This window comes from Copadichromis virginalis, linkage group LG9, assembly GCF_057382275.1.
Source record: "Copadichromis virginalis isolate Kocher_CV1m ecotype Utaka linkage group LG9, C_Virginalis_male_GT1.1, whole genome shotgun sequence".
Classification (NCBI taxonomy): Eukaryota; Metazoa; Chordata; class Actinopteri; order Cichliformes; family Cichlidae; genus Copadichromis; species Copadichromis virginalis.
This window is the reverse complement of record NC_140626.1, coordinates 10,411,272-10,433,675: the sequence shown is the minus strand read 5'-3', so window position 1 is coordinate 10,433,675 and position 22,404 is coordinate 10,411,272. Positions and strand designations below refer to the sequence as shown.

The following is a 22,404-nucleotide window of genomic DNA, read 5'->3' as shown; positions in this document are numbered from 1 at the left end:
ACAGGTTAAAGCCCGCTTTAATAATCAATATGAATCAAAGACTTCTGTCAACACAAAATAAATGTAAGGAAACACATCCAGTTTCTATAACTGACGACAAGCTTGGACCACAGTGATCTAAACTCATCCTCTACATTGGAAATGTAAACAAATGTAAATGTGGTTTTTACTGTACCAGAGCAGGGCTGTGTGTGTAGAGCACAGCCAGGCAGCTGAACACTGTATTGTTCTCTTTTTGGTCCTCTTCGAGCGGGAGACGAGCCACCAAAGCTGGCAACACCGGTCAGTGAACACATTCAGTTTTCAGGCCCCTCTTCTGTGGAACCAGCTTCCAGTTTGGATTCAGAAGACAAGATTTCAAGATTAGGCTTAAAACTTTCCTCTTTGGTAAAGTATATATTTAGGGCTGGACCAGGTGACCCTGAATCCTCCCTTAGTTATGCTGCAATAGATGTAGCCTGCCGGGGATTCCCATGATGCATTGAGTTTTTCCTTTCCAGTCTCCTTTCTCACTCAGTATGAGTTAATAGACGTCTCTGCATTGAATCATATCTGTTATTAACCTCTGTCTCTCTTCCACAGCATGTCGTTTATCCTGTCTTCCTTCTCTCACCCCAACCGGTCGCAGCAGATGGCCCCGCCCCTCCCTGAGCCTGGTTCTGCTGGAGGTTTCTTCCTGTTAAAGGGGAGTTTTTCCTTCCCACTGTCGCCAAAGTGCTTGCTCATAGGGGGTCATATGATTGTTGGGTTTTTCTCTGTATCTATGAAGCGCCTTGAGGTGACTTTTGTTGTGATTTGGCGCTATATAAATAAAATTGAATTGAATTGAATTGAATTATCTGAGGAAGAAGCAGAGTTGGTTTGTTTCCAGCTGAAATCATCCAGGCTCAGGAATTTGAATCGATCCACATCATTTCCGCTTGAACTAGAGAACATGAGTGTCGACTTACATTTGGTCTGTGAGACACATGTCATAGTGACAGTATTTGGGTTAATATGGCATTACTCACCCTGGTCGCATTTCTTCAATATCAGGCACCAAGTTCAGGAACTCGTTCTTTGCAGCCCGCGCAAGGTAGGAGGTCTCCAGAGTGGGAACCATCGGGAAGTTTTCACAGTCTGAGCAGGAGGGACTGGAGGCACGTGAGCTGTTCTCAGGGGTCCTTTAACACAAATCACACCAAGTTAGAATCAAATGGATAACCTGTCAATAACCGTTTGCAGATCGAGGTCAATGTTCCTAAAAATATGTTTACTTCTGGCCCATGGAGCCACAGCGGGAGTCCGAGAGAGAGGGGCAGGTAGAGGAAGGGGTGAGGGTAGCACTGCTGAAGCTCGTCACGGATGGATCACGTCCGATCGGTGAGATGAGAGAAAGCTGAAGTGAAACAACAGCAGGATGAGGTAGACGTCAATATAGGAACTCCCTGATGTGACACAGAAAGGCTATTTTTTTATTTCTTTGTATTATTTCTCACCTTGCAGTCACTGATGCTGTTCACCAGCTGCTTGTATTCAGTATTGAAGGTGTGTGTCAGAAGGCGCAGGCACTACAACACAACAGGAACAAGACCGATCAGCTCCGAGCAGAGAAGGAAGAAGGCAGCAACAAGAACGCCCACTAAGCCCACGTTTTTCTCACCTTGGTGGCCAGCTCCTTCTCACGCTTTCAAAGGTGGTGCTGGAGATCTGCGAGGAGACGGAGGTGGACGTGGACAGAGTGCTGGAGCTCACGCTGGGGGACAGAGACTCACTCAGGGACTTGGTGGTGGGAGCTGTTCCCACGGGAGCCGCCTCTCCCAGAAGGTGACGGGTCTTTTCCACCTGGACGAAAGATGGGGGCGAATGTGAGGTGGGGAGAAGAGGGGACGTTAGTCATGTAAAGTCTGTACTCTAAGAAAAAACTTTTTAGAATAGCACTTTGGTCTTTGAGTTGAAAAGTCATTTTTCCCTCTACGATATTAAACAGATTTATTTCTTTATGAATCTTTTAAGGCCCCACCTCCTGCAGCTGCTCCATCTTCTCCAGCTCCCACTGGTGCTCTAGGATGAGGCTATCTCCTCTGGGCCTCCAGCCGGCCAGGTTCTCCTCTCCACGCACATAAGCCACTGATGTGTCCAGGACCTTCCTCCTCCTCCTCTGCATCCCTGCTCAGGACATGAGCCCTCATTAGGATGAAGCTCTCCACAGAATTATGATAAAACAGCTGCCGTTCTTTAAACATGTTTCATGGCCGCTCACCTGGGCTTCCAGTGTCAGACATCTTACACAAGCTCAGCTCGTAGATCCCAGTCACTCGGTTGCTATAATGAAGCAGAAGTTTTGAACAAGGAAACTTTGTAACAGGGCAGATATCTTTGATTGTGAAACAGAGATGGCCACAGTGCAGCAGCCCAGATTTACCAGTCAGGAGTTTTGGAGTATCCAGTCCCAAAGAGGTTCTTGAGAGAACGGGGTGGGGAAATCTTGGCGTCTCGGGAGTAAAAGACCGTGCAGATGTCTTTGGTGATAATGGCAGGCTGGATGCAATGGTCCAGCTGCAGAGAGGAGATAAAGGGTGTGTGTTAGACACGATGACATCAAGAGACTTAAAAACACGTACAAACAGGTACAACACGGCGGAGCAGCGGCTGACCTCCAGATACGCAGATAAGGTCATGTAGATCTTCTCTCCGTAGGGAGTGACGCGGTTGAGCAGGAGGGAACCTTTTAAGGGTGTTTTTATTTGTGCTCCCTGGCCTGGAAATAAACGGTTTCCGATCAGACCTGCTTCATCTTTGTGCCCTTGGTATCTGACTCGCTTGCTCCCCCATGCATTTTAAAAGAATCCTTCTCTTCAGCATGAAGTTCTGGCTCAGCTTTAGTGTCTGCGTTACATGTACACAAAGACAGAAACATTCAATGATAAAAACACACAGTGGAATAAAATTGTAAGACGTCATCAGTTGATGCAGTTTAAGGACACTTGTTCTTCTGTGCAGTCTCACCTGGAGCTCACGCTTCTAGTTCATGCCATCATCACCAAAGATTCTTCAATTAATAGTTTAAAGATGTCCATGAATGCACTGCTAACTGCTCTTCACCCTGATAAAAATCAACATGCATTTAGAATAAGAAACACTTTTACAAAACCAAAAGCTTCACTGTACTTAGTGATTTATACGTCTACAAAACAGGTTCAGTTTGTAACTGAGAGAGCGGCTCAGTGGTGCTGAATTATATTTCCAATAGAAACACAATTTCATATGTTGTAGTAACAACACACTGCCACAAGATGGCAGCCTAGGCCTACTTTAACATGCTGTTCCAGTACAAAAGAAAAAGTGACAGAGCCTTGAAAGAGTGACAGAGACACTTTTTATGAACTCATCTGTAATGTGTCACCTTTTCTGTAGGATGAAGAAGTGCTTCCCTTCTTTTAAAGTAAATACAGGCTTACAAAGATCCTCTAAACATGTTTCTGAAATAATCCTAAACACAATCATTAAATCAAAAATGCAAGAAACTATTTATTTAATCACTCTTCTTAACTTAATTCCTTAACTTAGTAAAAAAAAAAAAAAAATAGAGAAGAACTTTTCTTCTGTCTCACCTCTGTCAGTTTTCATGCTGTTGCAAGAACAGGTGGAGGTGCAGGTGGAACTTTGACTTCAGTGTGGTTTGTATGTGCAGGCAGGAGTGTGACATCTCAGGACAGCAGAGGGTTGTCGAGCACGGTGACTCCTGCTGCGACACCCCCGTCTGACTGTCCTGAGCTCTTGGTCCTCAGCAGACGGCCCACACACTCATTCATCACCATGTCTTTACCCTGCCTGTAAGAAAACCAAGAAAAGGCTAACATTAGAAACAGCCACCAACCAATCCCTTTTACTCCACCACCCAAAAACCAGTGAGAAACACTAGTTAGTATTAACTTGGAATCAAAGTGCACTAATCCCCAGGCTCCCAGCATAACATACAGTCCAACACAAACTCCACAAACTGTCTTGCTTCAGCTGACTTTCCTTCACCTTCTCTCCAAACAATCTGTTGTGCTCTTTTCAGCACAAAGCCACACTCCTGCTCACTGATCCTCACCTCTTTTTAACCTAGTCTCAGCAACTTTGTCCCATAGCTTGCACATCCTTTCCACCTCCATCTTTCTTCCCAGCCAACTGATACATACCTTTTCTCCTTCCTTAAAAGCCAGCCTAAGAAATACGAGTTCATAAACGCCACAGAGAAATAAATCAGAGGAATAAAATGCAAATGATATTGCTTACACTGAACAGCAACACCCAGGTGAGGATTATCTAATGCCAAATTTTCCAAACAATGAACAAACCGTGCCCTTTTTCTCACCATGTCTAGAGTGTAGAGGTCAGCCAATGTCGCTCGGATCTGCTGCACAGCTTGAGGCTGGTCTGGGAAGAATCTGTCCAGGACTCCAGGTCTGGGGAGCACTTGCTGAACCTTCTTGGTACCAGCCAGGTGAGCGCTGATATCTGGACACAAAGCCATAGAAAAAAAAAAGAAAAAAAATGCATCTATTAATCACCTGGATCACCTGTTGAGAAAGAAAAAAGAAAACAAGCAGAAGAGAACAAGAGTAATAGAATAAACAACATCACAATGATATATGGGAATATGACAGTAAATACTAAATATTAAACATTATTGTGCAGCACATAAGATCAACAGAACACAGTGTGCTTTGAGGTAGGAGCCAAAAAGGGTGAAGTTTGTGTGTGTGAGCACCTGTGAGCATGGACGCGCTTGTTTTTTAAAAAGGTTCCTTCATGTAATGATCTGCTAGAGGGTGTGGGGGGGCCACAGCCCCGTCCTCCAGGGCATGAAGCAGGTATGGAGGAGATCAAAACTCCAGACATCCAGAGGCCCCCAGAACACAACAGACCAAGGAAGACCAACAGAGGGGCAGCCGCGCCACTGTCCCAGAAAGAGCTGAGGAGAGTCCCAGATGAGGGCTCACTCAGCAGCCGCGGAGCAGAAGCCAGGGGGAGTTGCAGTGACGCGCCCGTGAGCTCCGCCGGCAGCCAGCCGTGCCTGAGTGACCGAGCCCCAGGCCGAGAGGCCGGGGGCACCCCCACCTCCGAAGTGGCCCGAGCGAGCCCCAGGCTCCAGGCCCCGATAAGCGGCCGCCAAGGAGTGAACCGGTGTGTACCTGGACGCGCATCCCCGGACACAAAGAACCACCAACGCACCGATGTCTGAGGGAGTCCGCCACTGGCAGGGGAAGTGGTGGTAGGGGGAGATAGGCCTCCAAACCTTGGAGGGCCTGAGATGTCCCCAGAGAGGTGGCGCCTGATACCCAACCTGACATATAGACACAGACATACAGGCACACACAGACACAAACATCCATTCCCACCCTCATGCTCTCATATGTACTTACTCCACACTCAACCAACGTGGAGACAGACATAAAGAGACGCTGTACACACGATCACACTCCCCAAGCGTACTCTACAAACCGGGTCTAGGTACCCTTGCCCCTGGAGGGGGAACTGCACCCAGACCCAGGTGGTGTTACCCTTTTCCCTGCGGTGGGGAGAGGCAGACCACCCCAACTCCGCAGCAGCAGGGAGGCCCCACACTCCAGACCGCAGTCGGACGGCCAACTCCTCCTCCTAGCCCCCCCGCTCCAGCAGGCCGCAGAGAATGGGGGTGAGAGAAGACTCCAAACCTCCCTCAACCCGCTCATTGTAGTGTTGATGCATGTGTGTTCTAAGGTGCATTTAAAACCCAGGAGGGCATGGAGCTACCTGCCAGAGAGCAGCAGGTAAGCGCATAGTCCCTCCTGATAGCCCTCAATGTCTACGTGTATTTAAAATTGAGAGGTGGGCAACGACACCAGGGGTGGGGTGTACATGTATCGTGTATCCATGTATCCATGTATTGTGCCCACCCCCAAGATCCTATATGTATGTGTAATGAGAGTGTGAGTAATGTGAATGTCTAAGTTGTGGGATAAAATTGAGGCAGAGGCAGCCAGAAGGGGACAGAGGGGGGGTAGCCTCCTCTGCACCCTGGTGACACCCCCATACTCCGCGCCCCGCCAGGGAAAGGGGGCCCAGGCCCATCCAGACCGGGGCCCAGTGCAGCAGCGCCTCCCGGCCCCACAGAGCCCGGGACAGTCCACCCAACCCCACCACAGAGAAAACTGCACCCACCCCACCATCCACTCATCTTCCAGACTACATAAGACAATAGACGCCCAGGCTGAGATCTTCCTCCACCTCTCCTGTATCTCCCCCTCCTGCAGAGAGAGTTCCTGAAGAGCGGAAAGCTCCAGAGAGTTGCAGCATGGCCTGGAGGTGTCACTATCACAATCTGCGGGGAGTATGATCATTTGTTATGAAAAAAGAAGACCCAAATGCAGACTCACAGGCTGGCAAGGATAAACTAAAGGCAGCCTGTTTATTTTGGACGGAGAGAATGATATGAAATATCTGACAGGGAACTGAGAAACTCAGAAACCTATACTGGGGGATAACACTAGGAAACATGACCAGTGAAGCTGGGTGACGAAAGGAGAAGATTAAACAATAAACACACAGGACGGTCATTAGGGAAGAGGAGACGGCAGGGACAAATCAGGAGTAACGAGACAGTTACAGCAAAACTCAACATAACCAACAAAATAAAATAGGAAGCACGTGTTTTGATCGCTGGCTCCAGTCTGCATGCTGAAGCTTCCTTTGGTTACAAGATACAGAACCAACGTTAGTGTGAATGAGACTATGAGAATGTTATATAGCATTTGCTCCACTTTGAATTCAGTTTGAAGAAGTAAAGAGACAAACAAACTTAAAAGAGACCATAGGATTAAAAAAACACAGACACCGCAAAAGGACGAAACACGGGCAAGAAGCAAAGTAAACAGAAAAGGAAGCAAGGAAATAGAAAGATAAGATCCACATGAATAGAATAGACAAAATATGAGTGCTTCAAGCAAACTGTGCAGGAATAAAATATAAATAGCAAACAGCAGAAATAAATAACAAATGGGGGAAAATATGTAGGATGAACAGGAACAAAGACACTGGAGAACAAAGTGGTGAGGGTTACTCAGACCACCATTAACTGACTAAATACATGGGAACTGGCAAAGTGAGACGCGGTCACAGAGAGTGACAAGGTACAAGGCGCACAAAAAGAGGGACTGGCAAAATTAGACGTCTATCAGAAGTACAGAATACAGAGACAGACAGGCAGACAGTGAAACAAACATGGAGACAAAACCTGCTACACACAGAGACAACACTAACACGGCCTGAACATGAAAGGAAACAAATTTAGACCAGCAACTAAGAGGAAGCACTAATTTGGAAGGGAAATAATACCAGACATATGGTGCACTCTGAATATCACCAGTCTGTTGCAAAGCTAACAGAGAGACAGACAAGCATTCACACCTACAGCTAATTTAAAGATACCACTTCAGCGTCACAGCTGGGTCCTTCTCTGTGTTATAAACGACACAGAGAAGGCCCCAGCTGTGACGCCACAGTAGTTCATTTGTTGACTGATACATCGATGTAGTCTCTCAGGAACGAGGGCGAAATGCCAACGACCGCCTGTCTGTTTTCAGGGCTGTATTTGAAGCCATGCTCCAATCAGGCAAAGTTTTAAGTGTTGCACATTTCGATGGGTTTCTTTCAGCTGACATAGTTTCCATTTGGGTCATGTGGTGTTAGATACCCCAGCGTGTGGTCATAGGGTGAAGAGCCCGGACGATTAGTGGGATTTTAGGTGTGGTGTAAAAATGACGCTGCAACTTTAAAAACGTTGTTGCTTTAAGGATTAACGTACAACCATACTTGGGCTGAGTTTGACACTGGTTCTCTTCAGTAATTAAAATAGCTTTAACACATGATAAGATCAAATGTCAGCTACACTGTGACAGTCAAGGGGCCACACTCAGATATATTTATTCGCTTGTTCTCTTTGTGTGATAAGAGTTTCCATCTGAATTTAACCCCTGTGTGGGGCTGATCTTTCATTTCATTTTATTTCAAGCTCAGATTCTTTGCCTTTGGCACATTTTCTGTGACGAGACTTCAAACCATTCCCACCGTCCTTATTAATCAACATGGTGAAGTGATTCTTCGCAAGGTGATGGGATAGGAAGAGTTTCAGAAAATGAGGCCTTTTGTCTTTATTGGAGAGGTCAGTGCAGACAGGACGGATGGGGGGAAGGCGAGGGGGGAATGACACACAGGAAACGGTGTTGGTCAGACCCAAAGACAGGCGTGGGCAGTGAGGACTCTCACCTTCAGACTCACTGTCTAATCAGTCTGACAGTGAGTCTGAAGACAGAGCAACCCAACACACGTTACTATGTTCATCATCATCATCATTGTTTATTTATATAGCACTTTAAAAACACACAAGGCTGACCAAACTGCTGAACAATAGAAACATAATAGATACCATAAGAATAATAAATACGATACAATAATAAACATAGCGAAAAACAATAAAATACAAGTCAGTCAACCACTGAGTCAAAAGCCAGTGAATAAAAATGCTTTTTCAATCTGGATTTAAAAACCAGCACTGATGTCGATTGCCTAATGTGAAGAGGAAGATTATTCCAAAGCTTAGGAGCCACGATAGAGAACGCTCGGTCTCCTCTCAGTTTCAGCCGTGATTTGGGGACTGAGAGCAACAGCTGCTCAGCTGACCGGAGCGAACGAGTGGGGACATAGGGCTTCAGCAGGTGCCAGACCATTTAAAGATTTAAAAACCAATAAAAGAACTTGAAAATGAATCCTAAATTCAATTGGAAGCCAGTGCAGGGAGGCCAAGAGTGATGTTATCACTAAGCAGGACATTAAATCAAATTAATGAGACACCAAAACAAGAGCTGGAGCCCAAGACAGCCATGAAGTCACAGTGTACACAAATACACAAGAAACACAGAAACCAGCTGGGTGGATGTGGCTCGGGAACCTTCTGTTACCTTGAACGTCGGTGTTTTGAACGCTGGCTGCTCCAGTCTGCTTGTATTTGTCCAAGATTTCCCCTCATATCTTGGTTATGGTTATTTTTTCTTTTATTAAACTGATCACACTCCTGTTCATGAATAGAAAAAAACCCCATCAGTGTATTTTCACTTAAACAAGCAGCTGTTTTTTTTGCATTAAAGTTATATAAAAATGTAACAGTGCAAATTCCTCGCTGACAGTTTAACCAAAAGGCATTTCCAGTGGAAAGTAGCCGACATATCCTCAGCATAACCATGTATAATATCCACAAAACCTGAGAAGGTTGGAGAGAAGGTAGGCGAACTCTGCTGGGATCTGCGTTTAACAAAGTGTCTAAAGACGAAACAAAGAAATCTTTCTGTAAATGTTCAGATGCACAGACTGGACTGAAAAAGAGTGAAAAAGCAGCTAACGTCCAAAAATAAGAAAACTTTGAAAGAACTCCAAAAAAACCTGGAGAACTTTTGCTCAAAAAACAGTTTTGTTTTTTTTAAATTACAAGGCAATCTGACAAAATGTCATCAAATGAGACTCAAGACTTCTGCAGGTCTCTGCCATGACTCAATTTTTTTTTCTTAACGGCAGAAACAATTGTTCCTTTTTTACTTTGTTTCTATTTTCTCTTCTTGTTTTTATCTGTTGAACAACAAACAACATTCATGCTGATTCACATAATATCCTGTCTCTAATCTCTGGGATTTCCTCGTAGCTCTTTGATGCAAAGAACATCCATCAAACGCTCCAGCTTGTGCTCAACATCATCGTGAACGGTGAAGGTACTCTGACGAGAAAATACTCAGTCGACCTTTTGGTTGATTTGTTAAAGAACCCCAAAATAGCTGATTACCTAACAAGGTATGCAGATAATTCACAGCTCTTTTCCTGAATAGCTGCTTTAAAACTCTGCTGAAAGCCTTTGTCCATTTCCAGGTATCCCCACTTCTCGGCATGTGTGTCTCAAGTGTTAGGACTGCTGCATTGGAAAGACCCAGACCCTGCAGCCAAGGTGAGAGACGACAAATATGATAACCCACACCAGCTGTGCTTAACTCTGTAAGTTCCCAGTATTCCCTGAAACCATCACGTGTGACACAGTTTACATCAGACGTGATGCAGCTGACGTCAACACTGACCTTCTTGTGGTAACAGAGACTTAAAAAAATAATAATAAAGCAACAAAGTGGGTCGCTCTTTGACAGTAAATTCCAGTGCGGTCCGCTCCAATCTCCTCAGGCTGACTCTCTTCTAGGCTCTCCTGACTGTTCCCTTTACATGCTGATGATGTGTCTTGTAAATCTGGATCCCTTTCCAGCAGGACGCTCCTCTTTTTCAGACAGTACCTGAGCTGCTCTCTCTCCTGACAGTCAGCTGTCCACCTCTGCATGGCCAGTCGAGCCAGCGCCGAAATTTGAGGCAGAGCTCGGAGCAGAGCGGGCAGCCAGGCTGAGCACGGAGCAGAGGTTGAAGGTCGCAAACTGACATCCACGTCTTCCAGAGAGCCCAGACCTCCTGCTGCAAACAGACTGCACCAACCGTTGTCTCCCACCAAGCTGTTGTAGGACAGATCCAGTGCACGGAGTGAGGAGAGACAGCCCCGTCTGCACACGGCAGCTGCACAGAGGAAGAGGACCCATTGATAACTGATCACTTTATGCCTGTTCACTTTACTGTTTTGTTCACAATGTTTCTGATGGAGACAAAAATAACACCGAATAGTTTCATTGTTTTGTTTTATACGACAGCTACAGATGCTGGCAGCATGAAATAAATGAAAGAAATATCAATTTCCTTCAGGCTTTACTTGTCTTAATATACATTTATGCAGCCTAATGATCCACTACAGACCAAAAAAGAAAAAGTATAATGTCATTGTGTGTTAGTTACCCAGATGTTGCATGTCATCAGTGGTGAGCTCGCAGCTGCAAAGACAGAGCTCGCTGACGACTGATGGCTGCAGAGCATCCAGCAGGAGCGCCAAGTGACCGCCAACCACTTTACACCAGGAAATATCCACCGTGCGCAGATAGGACACCGCCAGGGCTGATGCATAAACACAAAGTTTTCACCATTTCAGGCTAGAGGGTGGAAGAGGTATTCAGGGAGAATGACTTGAAGGAAAACTTCTATAAATAAACAAGTGTGTGTGTGTGTGTGTGTGTGTGTGTGTGTGTTACCCAGAGCAGTGAAGGACTCGTTGCTCATGTAGCAGCTGTTGAATGGCAGCCTCCTCATTTGTGTCGCAGGGAGGGCGGAGACCAGCAGGTGGACCACACCTCCCACTTCCTTATTGGATGACACATCAAGCTCGGTCAGTGCAGTGAGAGAGGGCAGCACCTGGACTGAAAAACAACGAGTCACATGACTGCTGCAGCGAGCATGCGATTAGTGTCCGGCGTGTGAGATTGGTAGCAACTGACTCAGAGCCTCTAGATCATCTCGCGTGAGGCAACACAGGTGGAGGTCGAGTCTCTCCAGGTGTGTGACGTGAGCCAGGTGAAAGGTGAGGCGGCTCAGTCCACCAGCTAGAAGCAGCTTTACAGTATATTAATCAGAACAATGCTGCTCTCTAATGTATCTTGGTAAAGCGCAGAAAAATCTAATGTTTTATATGATACAGTGTGATTTCAGTAACATATCATAATGGAGGCTTCAGCAAGTACTTACGAAGGAAATCTTTCCTCTGCTCTTCAGTTAGTTCATCAAATACCTCCCAAAACATCTGTATGGTGGGGTGGCGGTCATGATATCTCCAACCATAACTTGTGTTCTGAAAACAGTGAAAATGACTGTTATAATCATAGAGTTTGTAAGGTCAGGCATACACTATGTTGCCAAAAGTATTCCCTAACCCATCCAAATCATTCAATTAATGTGTTCCAATCACTTCCATGGACACAGGTGTATTAAATCAAGCACCTAGGCATGCAGACTACTTCTACAAACATGTGTGAAAGGACGAGTCGCTCTCAGGAACTGAATGAATTCCAGCATGGTAATGTGATAGGATGCACCAGTGCAACAAGTCCAGTCATGAAATTTCCTCGCTATTAAATATTCCATAGTCAGCTGTTAGTGATATTATAACAAAGTGGAAGTAATTGGAAATGACAGCGAGTCAGCTGATGCTAAGGCTCATAGTGCACTTAAGTCACCAATATCTGCAGTCTGCTGTTGTTACAGATGTCCAAACTTCATTGGTTTCCATGGCTGAGCAGCTGCATCCCAGCCTTACACTGACAAACACAATGCAAAGCGTCAGATGGAGTGATTTAAGCATCTCAACACTGGACTCTAAAGCAGTGGAGATGTGTTTACTGGAGTGACGAATCACACTTCTCTGACTGGCAATCCAATAAATTTATCTCGCTGTCATGTGTTATTTTGCCGGGTTGTTTCCTCCCGTTGCCATGTAAACTAGAGATGGCACGATACCACTTTTTTATGTCCGATACCGATACCGATATCATAAATTTGGTTATCTGCCGATACCGATATGAATCCGATATAGTGTTTTTTAATCAACAAAACTGTTTTTTAAATATCTTGCTGCATTTTGTATAAGTTCATACTCAAGTTTAAAACAACAACTACACTAAAGCTATTCTGTTATACCTGTATGCAAAAAAAATGTTTCATAGTTCAGCAATACTGATCAATCTAATAAACTTAAACCTACACCATCCTCCCTATTCTGATATTTGAAAGAGTACTTAGCATAAATATTAAGCAACCTAACTAATAGGGTTCCAACTCCCAGCAACAACAAAAATAAATAAATAAAAAATAGGGAACCACCCCTCACGCTCCACCTCATGATGCTTAATCGACGTAATCAACCTTAATTTGATGCAGTGTGAAAAAAATGCACAGAAATCAATTATTTTTCAAGAAATATTAAATAGATTCAACATCTTTCTTCAACAGAATTGCAGACTGCACAGATGGTACCTTCCCAAAGGAAAAAGTACTATAGCTTACTAGGGTATATATTAGACTTAATAGTTACTATATACAGTAATGGACTTCTATTCATTTTGCATCAAATTAAAACTTTGGGTGTCAGATAATTATTTATTAAAAGCTCGACATTTTAAATGAGAATAAGAAAGAAAAGTATGTCTTTGTGCCCCCTTTTCCCTGTTCATGCCCTATCGGCCCCCCTGGCTAAACTTTGCTAGATCCGCCCCTGCACAGTTACCAGCGTCAGCTACGTAGAAAAAGATCCTCGAGTAGAAAGTAATATTAAATACATTCTAACAACAGCTGATCAAGCTTAAACGTGCTTCTGTTGTTCAGTCGCTGGTTTCCTCTTTCTGGTGCAAAGTGGGCCAAAAGCAAACTAGAGAGACGGACTCGCGACAGAAAAGCCGATCAGCTGATCGTTAAGCAGTTTCATGATTGAAGTAGCAGCGAGAAGAGGCAGTCGCTCCATATATCGCTTGTTAAGCTTAACGCAGGAATGCTTTACAAACATTCAGAGATGGACTTACACACTTGCTTTACTTCTCTCGGGATAACTTTGTCGGAGATGAAATGCCGGGTTGCTAGCGAAGCTCCAAATGCTATCCAGACCACCGACAGGTCCCGCATGCCACAGCCGCTCTATCACGTGATGCATACTGCTCCGACGTGCTAACGTTCTGAGGTGAGTTACGGCGTGTTGCAAGTTTTGCGAGGTGCTTTCGTGATATTTAATGGATCGGATTACATTTTTTATTTTTCTCCGATATCCGATCCAGTAATTTAGGTCAGTATCGGACCGATACCGATACGTAATATCGGATCGGTCCATCTCTAATGTAAACACAAAATAGTGTATATATATGAATATTTTCAAAAAATGCTCTGTGAGTTCCACATCATAACAGTTATTTACTGAGCAGCTCAGTTAGAACTTGCCACTCACACACTGAGCAGCACTCACTAACTTTCTATTTCTAAACAATTTGTTCACTTTTTATCTCAGGCATGTCTGAAAAGACATCAGATAACTTTTTCCATCACTTTGAAGATTTGATTCAGAGAAAGCGCACAGGTGGAGATGTAAGTAACTAAACATACTCATTCTTGACTTCTCTGCTGATCAAATGTAAATGTTTCTGAGAGATGTGTTATATTTTGCTGCTTTGCACAGTGTAATTTTTGTGTAAGTCACTGTAGACAGAGCAACTGTCAGCGCTTCACCACAGAGTCCAGGATCCTGGACTTTCACAAAGCTCAGAGCAGTAAGACAAATGTGTTCTTTCAACAGGCAGACACATTGCATATCGCACAGAGACCCAGAGATTATGCTGTGCAACTCCCACCTTTACCTGAGCAATGCGCAGGCTCTCCACAGAGAGTCCAGAGAAGCTGGAACTGTTTGGATGACCCCTTTTGGAATCAGGAGGACCCTGAAAGAAGTCTGAGTAGCCTCAGCTCTGCAGACACACACACACCAAGTGATCTGAGGGCCATTCCTTTCATTGTTAGTCCTGTTGAGATGACACCGCTCACTCCAGTTCCTCCACCTCCTCGAGCAGCTTGTCCATCGCAATTGCGGTTCAAAGGTGATGCTTTTCTTTAGTGGTTACACCTGCTGTTAATCAGTTAGTTTAGATTTTAAAATTTGACACTGTAGATTATCTATTTTAATGCTAAATTACACATTCTTGCTGTCCATTCATTTTATATGCTTTTTTGAAGAAAAAAAAATCAGGAAGAAAAATGTTTATTGTTGTTTTTGTAAGATGTCAATTTGTAGTTATTTAGTTATTTTTTGTCTAAACAGACACGAAGTTCATTCGTGGAATAAGAGTCTTGACAGCAAAAGACAAATTTGGGCCTATTTTGACTCCAAAACCTCCAACAGTTCCCATACCGCAAAAACGAGGACCTCGGCCTGGGACGCTGCTGCCCCGTGCAAAAGTCGTCCCTATAGACAGTAAGTGGTTTTCCTCAGTAACTGTAGAAGATGCTGAATAATCAAACTTTAAATTAAGAGATTTTTTAAAAAGATTTTAATGAACAATTAATCACTGCATCATGCTTCGAATTAGAAGAAATGACAGTTTCTTTTTACTAACCTCGTTGATTATCAGACAAGAAAGCAGACAGTCAGTGCAGTCAGAATAATCCAAGAGAGAGCAGGGTCAAACTCCCGCCTGTAGCTACACCTGTAGAGAGCCTGTCCCACAGCTTTAGTCTGCTGTCTTCATTAGAACTTTAAAATGAATACTAGATCTACTTCTACTGAATGGAGAAAAGGTTCCTGAGAAGAGATTTAATTTTCAGTATCTAAGAAATTTGAGGCGTTTCTGAAGGTACTGTACCATGTTAGAGCATCTTAACATAGAGTCCTTGAATACTAGGCAGTTGTAGAGGATGAGTTACTCTACTTTAAATGACTCCCACCCCTTATTGGAGGATTTCAGCTTCTTCCTGTGGGACAGAGGTTTGCAGACCCTAAATGCAGGCGAAGCTTGAAGAAACAGCTTTGTCCAAGCTGCTATTTTGTTGTCGTTGTAACAAATGACACATGTTTTTTTTCTATATTTTTTAAAAACTGTATTTATTTATTTACTGTACTTATTTCTCTATTTATGACAGTGCTTTTATCTCCTTTTTGCTGTTTTATATGAATTTATCAGTATAGTGTTGTCTAGTTTTAGAAGCTGTGATTAGGACGTCTATTTAAATTTGTTGATTAAAGATCATAATTAGAGATCATAACCTGCCTTTGATTTAGACATGTCTGATATTTTTGTAAACACAAAATAGTGTATATATATGAATATTTTCAAAAAATGCTCTGTGAGTTCCACATCATAACAGTTATTTACTGAGCAGCTCAGTTAGAACTTGCCACTCACACACTGAGCAGCACTCACTAACTTTCTATTTCTAAACAATTTGTTCACTTTTTATCTCAGGCATGTCTGAAAAGACATCAGATAACTTTTTCCATCGCTTTGAAGATTTGATTCAGAGAAAGCGCACAGGTGGAGATGTAAGTAACTAAACATACTCATTCTTGACTTCTCTGCTGATCAAATGTAAATGTTTCTGAGAGATGTGTTATATTTTGCTGCTTTGCACAGTGTAATTTTTGTGTAAGTCACTGTAGACAGAGCAACTGTCAGCGCTTCACCACAGAGTCCAGGATCCTGGACTTTCACAAAGCTCAGAGCAGTAAGACAAATGTGTTCTTTCAACAGGCAGACACATTGCATATCGCACAGAGACCCAGAGATTATGCTGTGCAACTCCCACCTTTACCTGAGCAATGCGCAGGCTCTCCAGAGATAGTCCAGGGAAGCTGGAACTGTTTGGATGACCCCTTTTGGAATCAGGAGGACCCTGAAAGAAGTCTGAGTAGCCTCAGCTCTGCAGACACACACACACCAAGTGATCTGAGGGCCATTCCTTTCATTGTTAGTCCTGTTGAGATGACACCGCTCACTCCAGTTCCTCCACCTCCTCGAGCAGCTTGTCCATCGCAATTGCCTGTTTTCTCTGCTAAACATTCAGGAGCAGGTCGGTTCAAAGGTGATGCTTTTCTTTAGTGGTTACACCTGCTGTTAATCAGTTAGTTTAGATTTTAAAATTTGACACTGTAGATTATCTATTTTAATGCTAAATTACACATTCTTGCTGTCCATTCATTTTATATGCTTTTTTGAAGAAAAAAAAAATCAGGAAGAAAAATGTTTATTGTTGTTTTTGTAAGATGTCAATTTGTAGTTATTTAGTTATTTTTTTGTCTAAACAGACACGAAGGTCATTCGTGGAATAAGAGTCTTGACAGCAAAAGACAAATTTGGGCCTATTTTGGAAAAACTGCAGCATTTCCAGGATGGGATTGTAACCTCACCTGGACACACAGTACCAACCAAAACATTTACTGCAGTAAAGCCTTTGACTCCAAAACCTCCAACAGTTCCCATACCGCAAAAACGAGGACCTCGGCCTGGGACGCTGCTGCGCCGTGCAAAAGTCGTCCCTATAGACGGTAAGTGGTTTTCCTCAGTAACTGTAGAAGATGCTGAATAATCAAACTTTAAATTAAGAGATTTTTTAAAAAGATTTTAATGAACAATTAATCACTGCATCATGCTTCGAATTAGAAGAAATGACAGTTTCTTTTTACTAACCTCGTTGATTATCAGACAAGAAAGCAGACAGTCAGTGCAGTCAGAATAATCCAAGAGAGAGCAGGGTCAAACTCCCGCCTGTAGCTACACCTGTAGAGAGCCTGTCCCACAGCTTTAGTCTGCTGTCTTCAGACGACTGGTAAGAAACGTAGTAAGGAGACATTAAATACTGCACAGAAACAGTGCTGCATAATGTGGCTGTGTTATTTGTGGTGTTCCTGAAGTCGTGTTCAATGTTGTGTTGTGTAAATACAGGATTAAGAAAAGACACGGCTTGCAAACTATTCAGTCTCTGGCAAAGCACCACTCGGACATCCTGAAGACTAAACTACATGAAGTGTGTCTGGTCCTCATTGAGGAGGTATTGCACACTTTATGTTTCTTATATGCGTTTCATGCAGCTAGTTTCCCTTCAAGTGCATACTACAGCCTCAACTGATGATTTTCACTCACATTTTAGGTGAAAAACCAACGCTCAGCAATAGCCTTTGAGGCCATACATGCCATCAATGAGCTCTACATTCAGCTCCAGAGAACAATGGACCCAGAAGTTGAAACAACAGGCCGAGCTCTATTGCTGAAGCTTGCAATGACCAACAACAACTTTCTACATCAGGAGGTCAATCTGGCGCTTGATGCCATGGTGGAAAATTGCAGCCATGGACGGATTCTGAGCGCTCTGTTTAACACAGGACTGACGTAAGAGGAGAGAAGAAGCTGTAGTGATTTTATTAGAAGACATGAAAGAGAGATCATGTTCACTGAGTTGTGTGTCTAATATTGTCCTTGCTCAGCCATCGCTGTGTTGCAGTGAGGAATAGCACGGCTCAACACCTGCACCAGCTGGCTGACAAACTTGGAGCAGCCGTCACCCTGAAAACAGGAACCTTCACTGAAAGATTTCTAATTGCTGCCTCTAGAATGGCAGGGGATGCTGCACCTGAAGCCAGGTGGGTACTTTTAAATGGGTTTGAAGTGCATCAATGTTTTATTTTCTGTGAGTTTACACAATTAATGAAAATTAATGACAACTGTAATCTTCCACAGGTACCATGGGCGAACAATCATTGAGAAACTGACCCTTCACAAGGACTTTATGAATTTGTGGGTGAAGATTGTCCCTGAAAAAGACAGGCGTCCTGTGGAGAAGAGCCTGAAAAAGACAGGCGTCCTGTGGAGAAGAGCCTGAAAAAGACAGGCGTCCTGTGGAGAAGAGCCTGAAAAAGACAGGCGTCCTGTGGAGAAGAGCCTGAAAAAGACAGGCGTCCTGCGAAGAAGAAAGAGCTTAGGGAGTTCCTGTGTGTCCAGTTGACGGACAAGGGGACGCACAGGTGGAGATGTAAGTAACTAAACATACTCATTCTTGACTTCTCTGCTGATCAAATGTAAATGTTTCTGAGAGATGTGTTATATTTTGCTGCTTTGCACAGTGTAATTTTTGTGTAAGTCACTGTAGACAGAGCAACTGTCAGCGCTTCACCACAGAGTCCAGGATCCTGGACTTTCACAAAGCTCAGAGCAGTAAGACAAATGTGTTCTTTCAACAGGCAGACACATTGCATATCGCACAGAGACCCAGAGATTATGCTGTGCAACTCCCACCTTTACCTGAGCAATGCGCAGGCTCTCCAGAGATAGTCCAGGGAAGCTGGAACTGTTTGGATGACCCCTTTTGGAATCAGGAGGACCCTGAAAGAAGTCTGAGTAGCCTCAGCTCTGCAGACACACACACACCAAGTGATCTGAGGGCCATTCCTTTCATTGTTAGTCCTGTTGAGATGACACCGCTCACTCCAGTTCCTCCACCTCCTCGAGCAGCTTGTCCATCGCAATTGCCTGTTTTCTCTGCTAAACATTCAGGAGCAGGTCGGTTCAAAGGTGATGCTTTTCTTTAGTGGTTACACCTGCTGTTAATCAGTTAGTTTAGATTTTAAAATTTGACACTGTAGATTATCTATTTTAATGCTAAATTACACATTCTTGCTGTCCATTCATTTTATATGCTTTTTTGAAGAAAAAAAAAATCAGGAAGAAAAATGTTTATTGTTGTTTTTGTAAGATGTCAATTTGTAGTTATTTAGTTATTTTTTTGTCTAAACAGACACGAAGGTCATTCGTGGAATAAGAGTCTTGACAGCAAAAGACAAATTTGGGCCTATTTTGGAAAAACTGCAGCATTTCCAGGATGGGATTGTAACCTCACCTGGACACACAGTACCAACCAAAACATTTACTGCAGTAAAGCCTTTGACTCCAAAACCTCCAACAGTTCCCATACCGCAAAAACGAGGACCTCGGCCTGGGACGCTGCTGCGCCGTGCAAAAGTCGTCCCTATAGACGGTAAGTGGTTTTCCTCAGTAACTGTAGAAGATGCTGAATAATCAAACTTTAAATTAAGAGATTTTTTAAAAAGATTTTAATGAACAATTAATCACTGCATCATGCTTCGAATTAGAAGAAATGACAGTTTCTTTTTACTAACCTCGTTGATTATCAGACAAGAAAGCAGACAGTCAGTGCAGTCAGAATAATCCAAGAGAGAGCAGGGTCAAACTCCCGCCTGTAGCTACACCTGTAGAGAGCCTGTCCCACAGCTTTAGTCTGCTGTCTTCAGACGACTGGTAAGAAACGTAGTAAGGAGACATTAAATACTGCACAGAAACAGTGCTGCATAATGTGGCTGTGTTATTTGTGGTGTTCCTGAAGTCGTGTTCAATGTTGTGTTGTGTAAATACAGGATTAAGAAAAGACAGTAGAAAACTATTCAGTCTCTGGCAAAGCACCACTCGGACATCCTGAAGACTAAACTACATGAAGTGTGTCTGGTCCTCATTGAGGAGGTATTGCACACTTTATGTTTCTTATATGCGTTTCATGCAGCTAGTTTCCCTTCAAGTGCATACTACAGCCTCAACTGATGATTTTCACTCACATTTTAGGTGAAAAACCAACGCTCAGCAATAGCCTTTGAGGCCATACATGCCATCAATGAGCTCTACATTCAGCTCCAGAGAACAATGGACCCAGAAGTTGAAACAACAGGCCGAGCTCTATTGCTGAAGCTTGCAATGACCAACAACAACTTTCTACATCAGGAGGTCAATCTGGCGCTTGATGCCATGGTGGAAAATTGCAGCCATGGACGGATTCTGAGCGCTCTGTTTAACACAGGACTGACGTAAGAGGAGAGAAGAAGCTGTAGTGATTTTATTAGAAGACATGAAAGAGAGATCATGTTCACTGAGTTGTGTGTCTAATATTGTCCTTGCTCAGCCATCGCTGTGTTGCAGTGAGGAATAGCACGGCTCAACACCTGCACCAGCTGGCTGACAAACTTGGAGCAGCCGTCACCCTGAAAACAGGAACCTTCACTGAAAGATTTCTAATTGCTGCCTCTAGAATGGCAGGGGATGCTGCACCTGAAGCCAGGTGGGTACTTTTAAATGGGTTTGAAGTGCATTAATGTTTTATTTTCTGTGAGTTTACACAATTAATGAAAATTAATGACAACTGTAATCTTCCACAGGTACCATGGGCGAACAATCATTGAGAAACTGACCCTTCACAAGGACTTTATGAATTTGTGGGTGAAGATTGTCCCTGAAAAAGACAGGCGTCCTGTGGAGAAGAGCCTGAAAAAGACAGGCGTCCTGTGGAGCGCCTGAAATTCAAAAGACATCTGTCCAAAAGTAAGAAAACGTCACACTTCAAGACTGACTGATGGCTTGGACCACTGGAACTATCATCTTCATGTTTTTTCTCTTTCCTTTCTTTCCAGACTGCCGGGATTTCTTGGACGCGTGTTTAACCAAAGTCCCGGAGACGCGGCCGACGCTGGAGGAGCTACAGCATCACACTTGGCTGAGATAAGCCTATCACACACACACACACAAACACACACAATTCAGACGTTATCATTTATGTGTGATGTATGAATTACCTTTCTTTTTTTCAGGAAATAATTTTTTTTAATTGGCCCACTTTAAATTTCAGTGTTTTGGAATTCCTGTAACCCCCCCCCAGCCATCCCAGGAAAGGGGATCTCTCTTTGAATGGGCTTTCCCGAGGTTTCTTCCCGTCAGTCTGGCCCCCCCAGGGGAGTTTTTCCTCGTCTTCATAGAGAGCTTGGGCTGGCTCAGGAGCTCCATCAAAACTGTCTTTATTTAATTACTCTAATGTAATCATATACTTTAAAGTAATCAAATAAAAGACAGTAAAAATCTGAAGACTTGAAGTAAACTTCCATTAAAATAAAACTTGTTTAATTCATCTTTGCTGAGGATACTGTGTTATTACTATTTCAAGGATTATGTCAGAACACCGGATACTGGTACCCATCCCTACCCATCACTAGGGAACAGAACAAACCAGACATCAATTACAACAAAAATGACACTGACCCAGCCAGCATGACTCGTCTGTCTTAAGAAATGTTTAGCAATATTACAAATTGGGTGATATGCCTTAAAGTAGCTTCTCATGTGTTCAGCATTGACCTGTATGCATTTTCCCCTTCTCAACCTCATACCAGTGATACTGAGTGGGGTGAGGGAGGAGTAGCTGTCTCTCATTTTTATAGATCCCATACTGGCCCATCAGGCCATTGATGGCAGAACTAGCTTTTCTGTTCCACTACTGGCCATGACCATTGCCTTTGAACATTGACTTGGCGTGATTTTTTTCTTCCACATCCCAAATGGTCAGCACTCTGGGCGTGGCACACGAGTGGCTGATTTAAAATGAAGCAGGTCTCTCTCTGAGAGTCATTGTGAACATTCAGAATGCTAGATCACTTTCTACATGCTCATTTTATGAAGTATTTGAGAGATTCCTTATCTATACTCTGTTTAGGGATGGGTATCGTTTAGGTTCTATCCGATACCGGTACTTTTGAAACTGTGCGGGTGCTTAAATGGTGCTCTAACCGTTGCTTCCTTCTCTCACCCCAACCGGTCGCAGCAGATGGCCCCGCCCCTCCCTGAGCCTGGTTCTGCTGGAGGTTTCTTCCTGTTAAACAGGAGTTTTTCCTTCCCACTGTTGCCAAAGTGCTGCTCATAGGGGGTCATATGATTGTTGGGTTTTTCTCTGTATCTATGAAGCGCCTTGAGGCGACTTTTGTTGTGATTTGGTGCTATATAAATAAAATTGAATTGAATTGAATTGCTTAAAGAATGGAGAACACAAACTTTGTCCAAAAACCTCTTATGTTTTTATTTTTAGCAGTCTCTTTTTTCTGCAAAATGATAACCAAGTTAGCCTTTTCTTTTGATACAACATACC

General features: G+C 43.6%; 3 protein-coding genes and 1 pseudogene across 13 annotated transcripts; 2 read left to right on the top strand and 2 right to left on the bottom strand.

Moving 5' to 3' along the window:
• On the bottom strand, positions 1-2,819 carry LOC146701290 (kinesin-like protein KIF1B; annotated as a pseudogene). The gene is made up of 8 exons (XR_014922306.1): positions 2,637-2,819; positions 2,405-2,538; positions 2,243-2,304; positions 2,003-2,148; positions 1,643-1,824; positions 1,479-1,550; positions 1,257-1,378; positions 1-1,163 (listed from the first exon to the last, which is right to left on the bottom strand). The product of XR_014922306.1 is annotated as a kinesin-like protein KIF1B (transcript).
• A 5,529-nt stretch (positions 2,820-8,348) lies between these two features.
• LOC146701289 (leucine-rich repeat-containing protein 31-like) lies at positions 8,349-12,347 on the bottom strand. Of its 5 annotated transcripts, none has more exons than XM_085467681.1 (6): positions 12,144-12,347; positions 11,656-11,758; positions 11,409-11,513; positions 11,166-11,330; positions 10,876-11,031; positions 8,349-10,602 (listed from the first exon to the last, which is right to left on the bottom strand). In XM_085467681.1, exons 2-6 carry the CDS (start codon positions 11,708-11,710, stop codon positions 10,145-10,147), a joined length of 939 nt encoding a protein of 312 aa, XP_085323807.1. In that variant the 5' UTR covers positions 11,711-11,758; positions 12,144-12,347; the 3' UTR covers positions 8,349-10,144. The 5 variants fall into 5 exon arrangements, with proteins under 5 accessions (XP_085323807.1, XP_085323808.1, XP_085323809.1 ...); XM_085467682.1 differs by lacking the exon at positions 12,144-12,347 and having other exon boundaries at positions 8,349-9,986; positions 10,125-10,602; positions 11,656-12,137; XM_085467683.1 differs by lacking the exons at positions 11,409-11,513; positions 12,144-12,347 and having other exon boundaries at positions 11,656-12,134.
• A 1,515-nt stretch (positions 12,348-13,862) lies between these two features.
• On the top strand, positions 13,863-18,346 carry LOC146701288 (uncharacterized). Of its 3 annotated transcripts, none has more exons than XM_085467617.1 (11): positions 13,863-14,034; positions 14,243-14,540; positions 14,762-14,914; positions 15,903-15,979; positions 16,188-16,518; positions 16,742-16,981; positions 17,139-17,262; positions 17,379-17,484; positions 17,584-17,822; positions 17,918-18,073; positions 18,171-18,346. In XM_085467617.1, exons 1-11 carry the CDS (start codon positions 13,960-13,962, stop codon positions 18,310-18,312), a joined length of 1,941 nt encoding a protein of 646 aa, XP_085323743.1. In that variant the 5' UTR covers positions 13,863-13,959; the 3' UTR covers positions 18,313-18,346. The 3 variants fall into 3 exon arrangements, with proteins under 3 accessions (XP_085323743.1, XP_085323745.1, XP_085323744.1); XM_085467619.1 differs by having other exon boundaries at positions 14,843-14,914; positions 18,171-18,343; XM_085467618.1 differs by having other exon boundaries at positions 16,188-16,506; positions 18,171-18,343.
• A 327-nt stretch (positions 18,347-18,673) lies between these two features.
• LOC146701287 (TOG array regulator of axonemal microtubules protein 2-like) lies at positions 18,674-21,393 on the top strand. Of its 4 annotated transcripts, XM_085467706.1 has the most exons (8): positions 18,674-19,001; positions 19,225-19,464; positions 19,622-19,745; positions 19,862-19,964; positions 20,064-20,302; positions 20,398-20,553; positions 20,651-20,813; positions 20,903-21,393. In XM_085467706.1, exons 5-7 carry the CDS (start codon positions 20,142-20,144, stop codon positions 20,787-20,789), a joined length of 456 nt encoding a protein of 151 aa, XP_085323832.1. In that variant the 5' UTR covers positions 18,674-19,001; positions 19,225-19,464; positions 19,622-19,745; positions 19,862-19,964; positions 20,064-20,141; the 3' UTR covers positions 20,790-20,813; positions 20,903-21,393. The 4 variants fall into 4 exon arrangements, 2 of the variants coding, with proteins under 2 accessions (XP_085323832.1, XP_085323831.1); XR_014922166.1 differs by lacking the exons at positions 20,398-20,553; positions 20,651-20,813; positions 20,903-21,393 and having other exon boundaries at positions 18,674-18,989; positions 20,064-20,135; XR_014922165.1 differs by lacking the exons at positions 20,398-20,553; positions 20,651-20,813; positions 20,903-21,393 and having other exon boundaries at positions 20,064-20,135.
• Positions 21,394-22,404: the final 1,011 nt, after the last annotated feature.

What these genes read in the sequence shown, in the direction of transcription:
- LOC146701289 (XM_085467681.1), bottom strand. Translation starts at nt 11,710, where the DNA reads ATGTTTTGGGAGGTATTTGATGAACTAACTGAAGAGCAGAGGAAAGAT. An exon ending in AGATGATCTAGAGGCTCTGA is followed by an intron (nt 11,331 to 11,408) that starts GTCAGTTGCTAC and finishes GTTGTTTTTCAG; the next exon opens with TCCAGGTGCTGCCCTCTCTC. An exon ending in TGATGACATGCAACATCTGG is followed by an intron (nt 10,603 to 10,875) that starts GTAACTAACACA and finishes TCCTCTGTGCAG; the next exon opens with CTGCCGTGTGCAGACGGGGC.
- LOC146701288 (XM_085467617.1), top strand. Translation starts at nt 13,960, where the DNA reads ATGTCTGAAAAGACATCAGATAACTTTTTCCATCACTTTGAAGATTTG. An exon ending in GAAAGCGCACAGGTGGAGAT is followed by an intron (nt 14,035 to 14,242) that starts GTAAGTAACTAA and finishes TTCTTTCAACAG; the next exon opens with GCAGACACATTGCATATCGC. An exon ending in GATGCTGCACCTGAAGCCAG is followed by an intron (nt 18,074 to 18,170) that starts GTGGGTACTTTT and finishes AATCTTCCACAG; the next exon opens with GTACCATGGGCGAACAATCA.
- LOC146701287 (XM_085467705.1), top strand. Translation starts at nt 18,902, where the DNA reads ATGACACCGCTCACTCCAGTTCCTCCACCTCCTCGAGCAGCTTGTCCA. An exon ending in AGGAGCAGGTCGGTTCAAAG is followed by an intron (nt 19,002 to 19,224) that starts GTGATGCTTTTC and finishes TTGTCTAAACAG; the next exon opens with ACACGAAGGTCATTCGTGGA. An exon ending in AAAAGTCGTCCCTATAGACG is followed by an intron (nt 19,465 to 19,621) that starts GTAAGTGGTTTT and finishes GTTGATTATCAG; the next exon opens with ACAAGAAAGCAGACAGTCAG.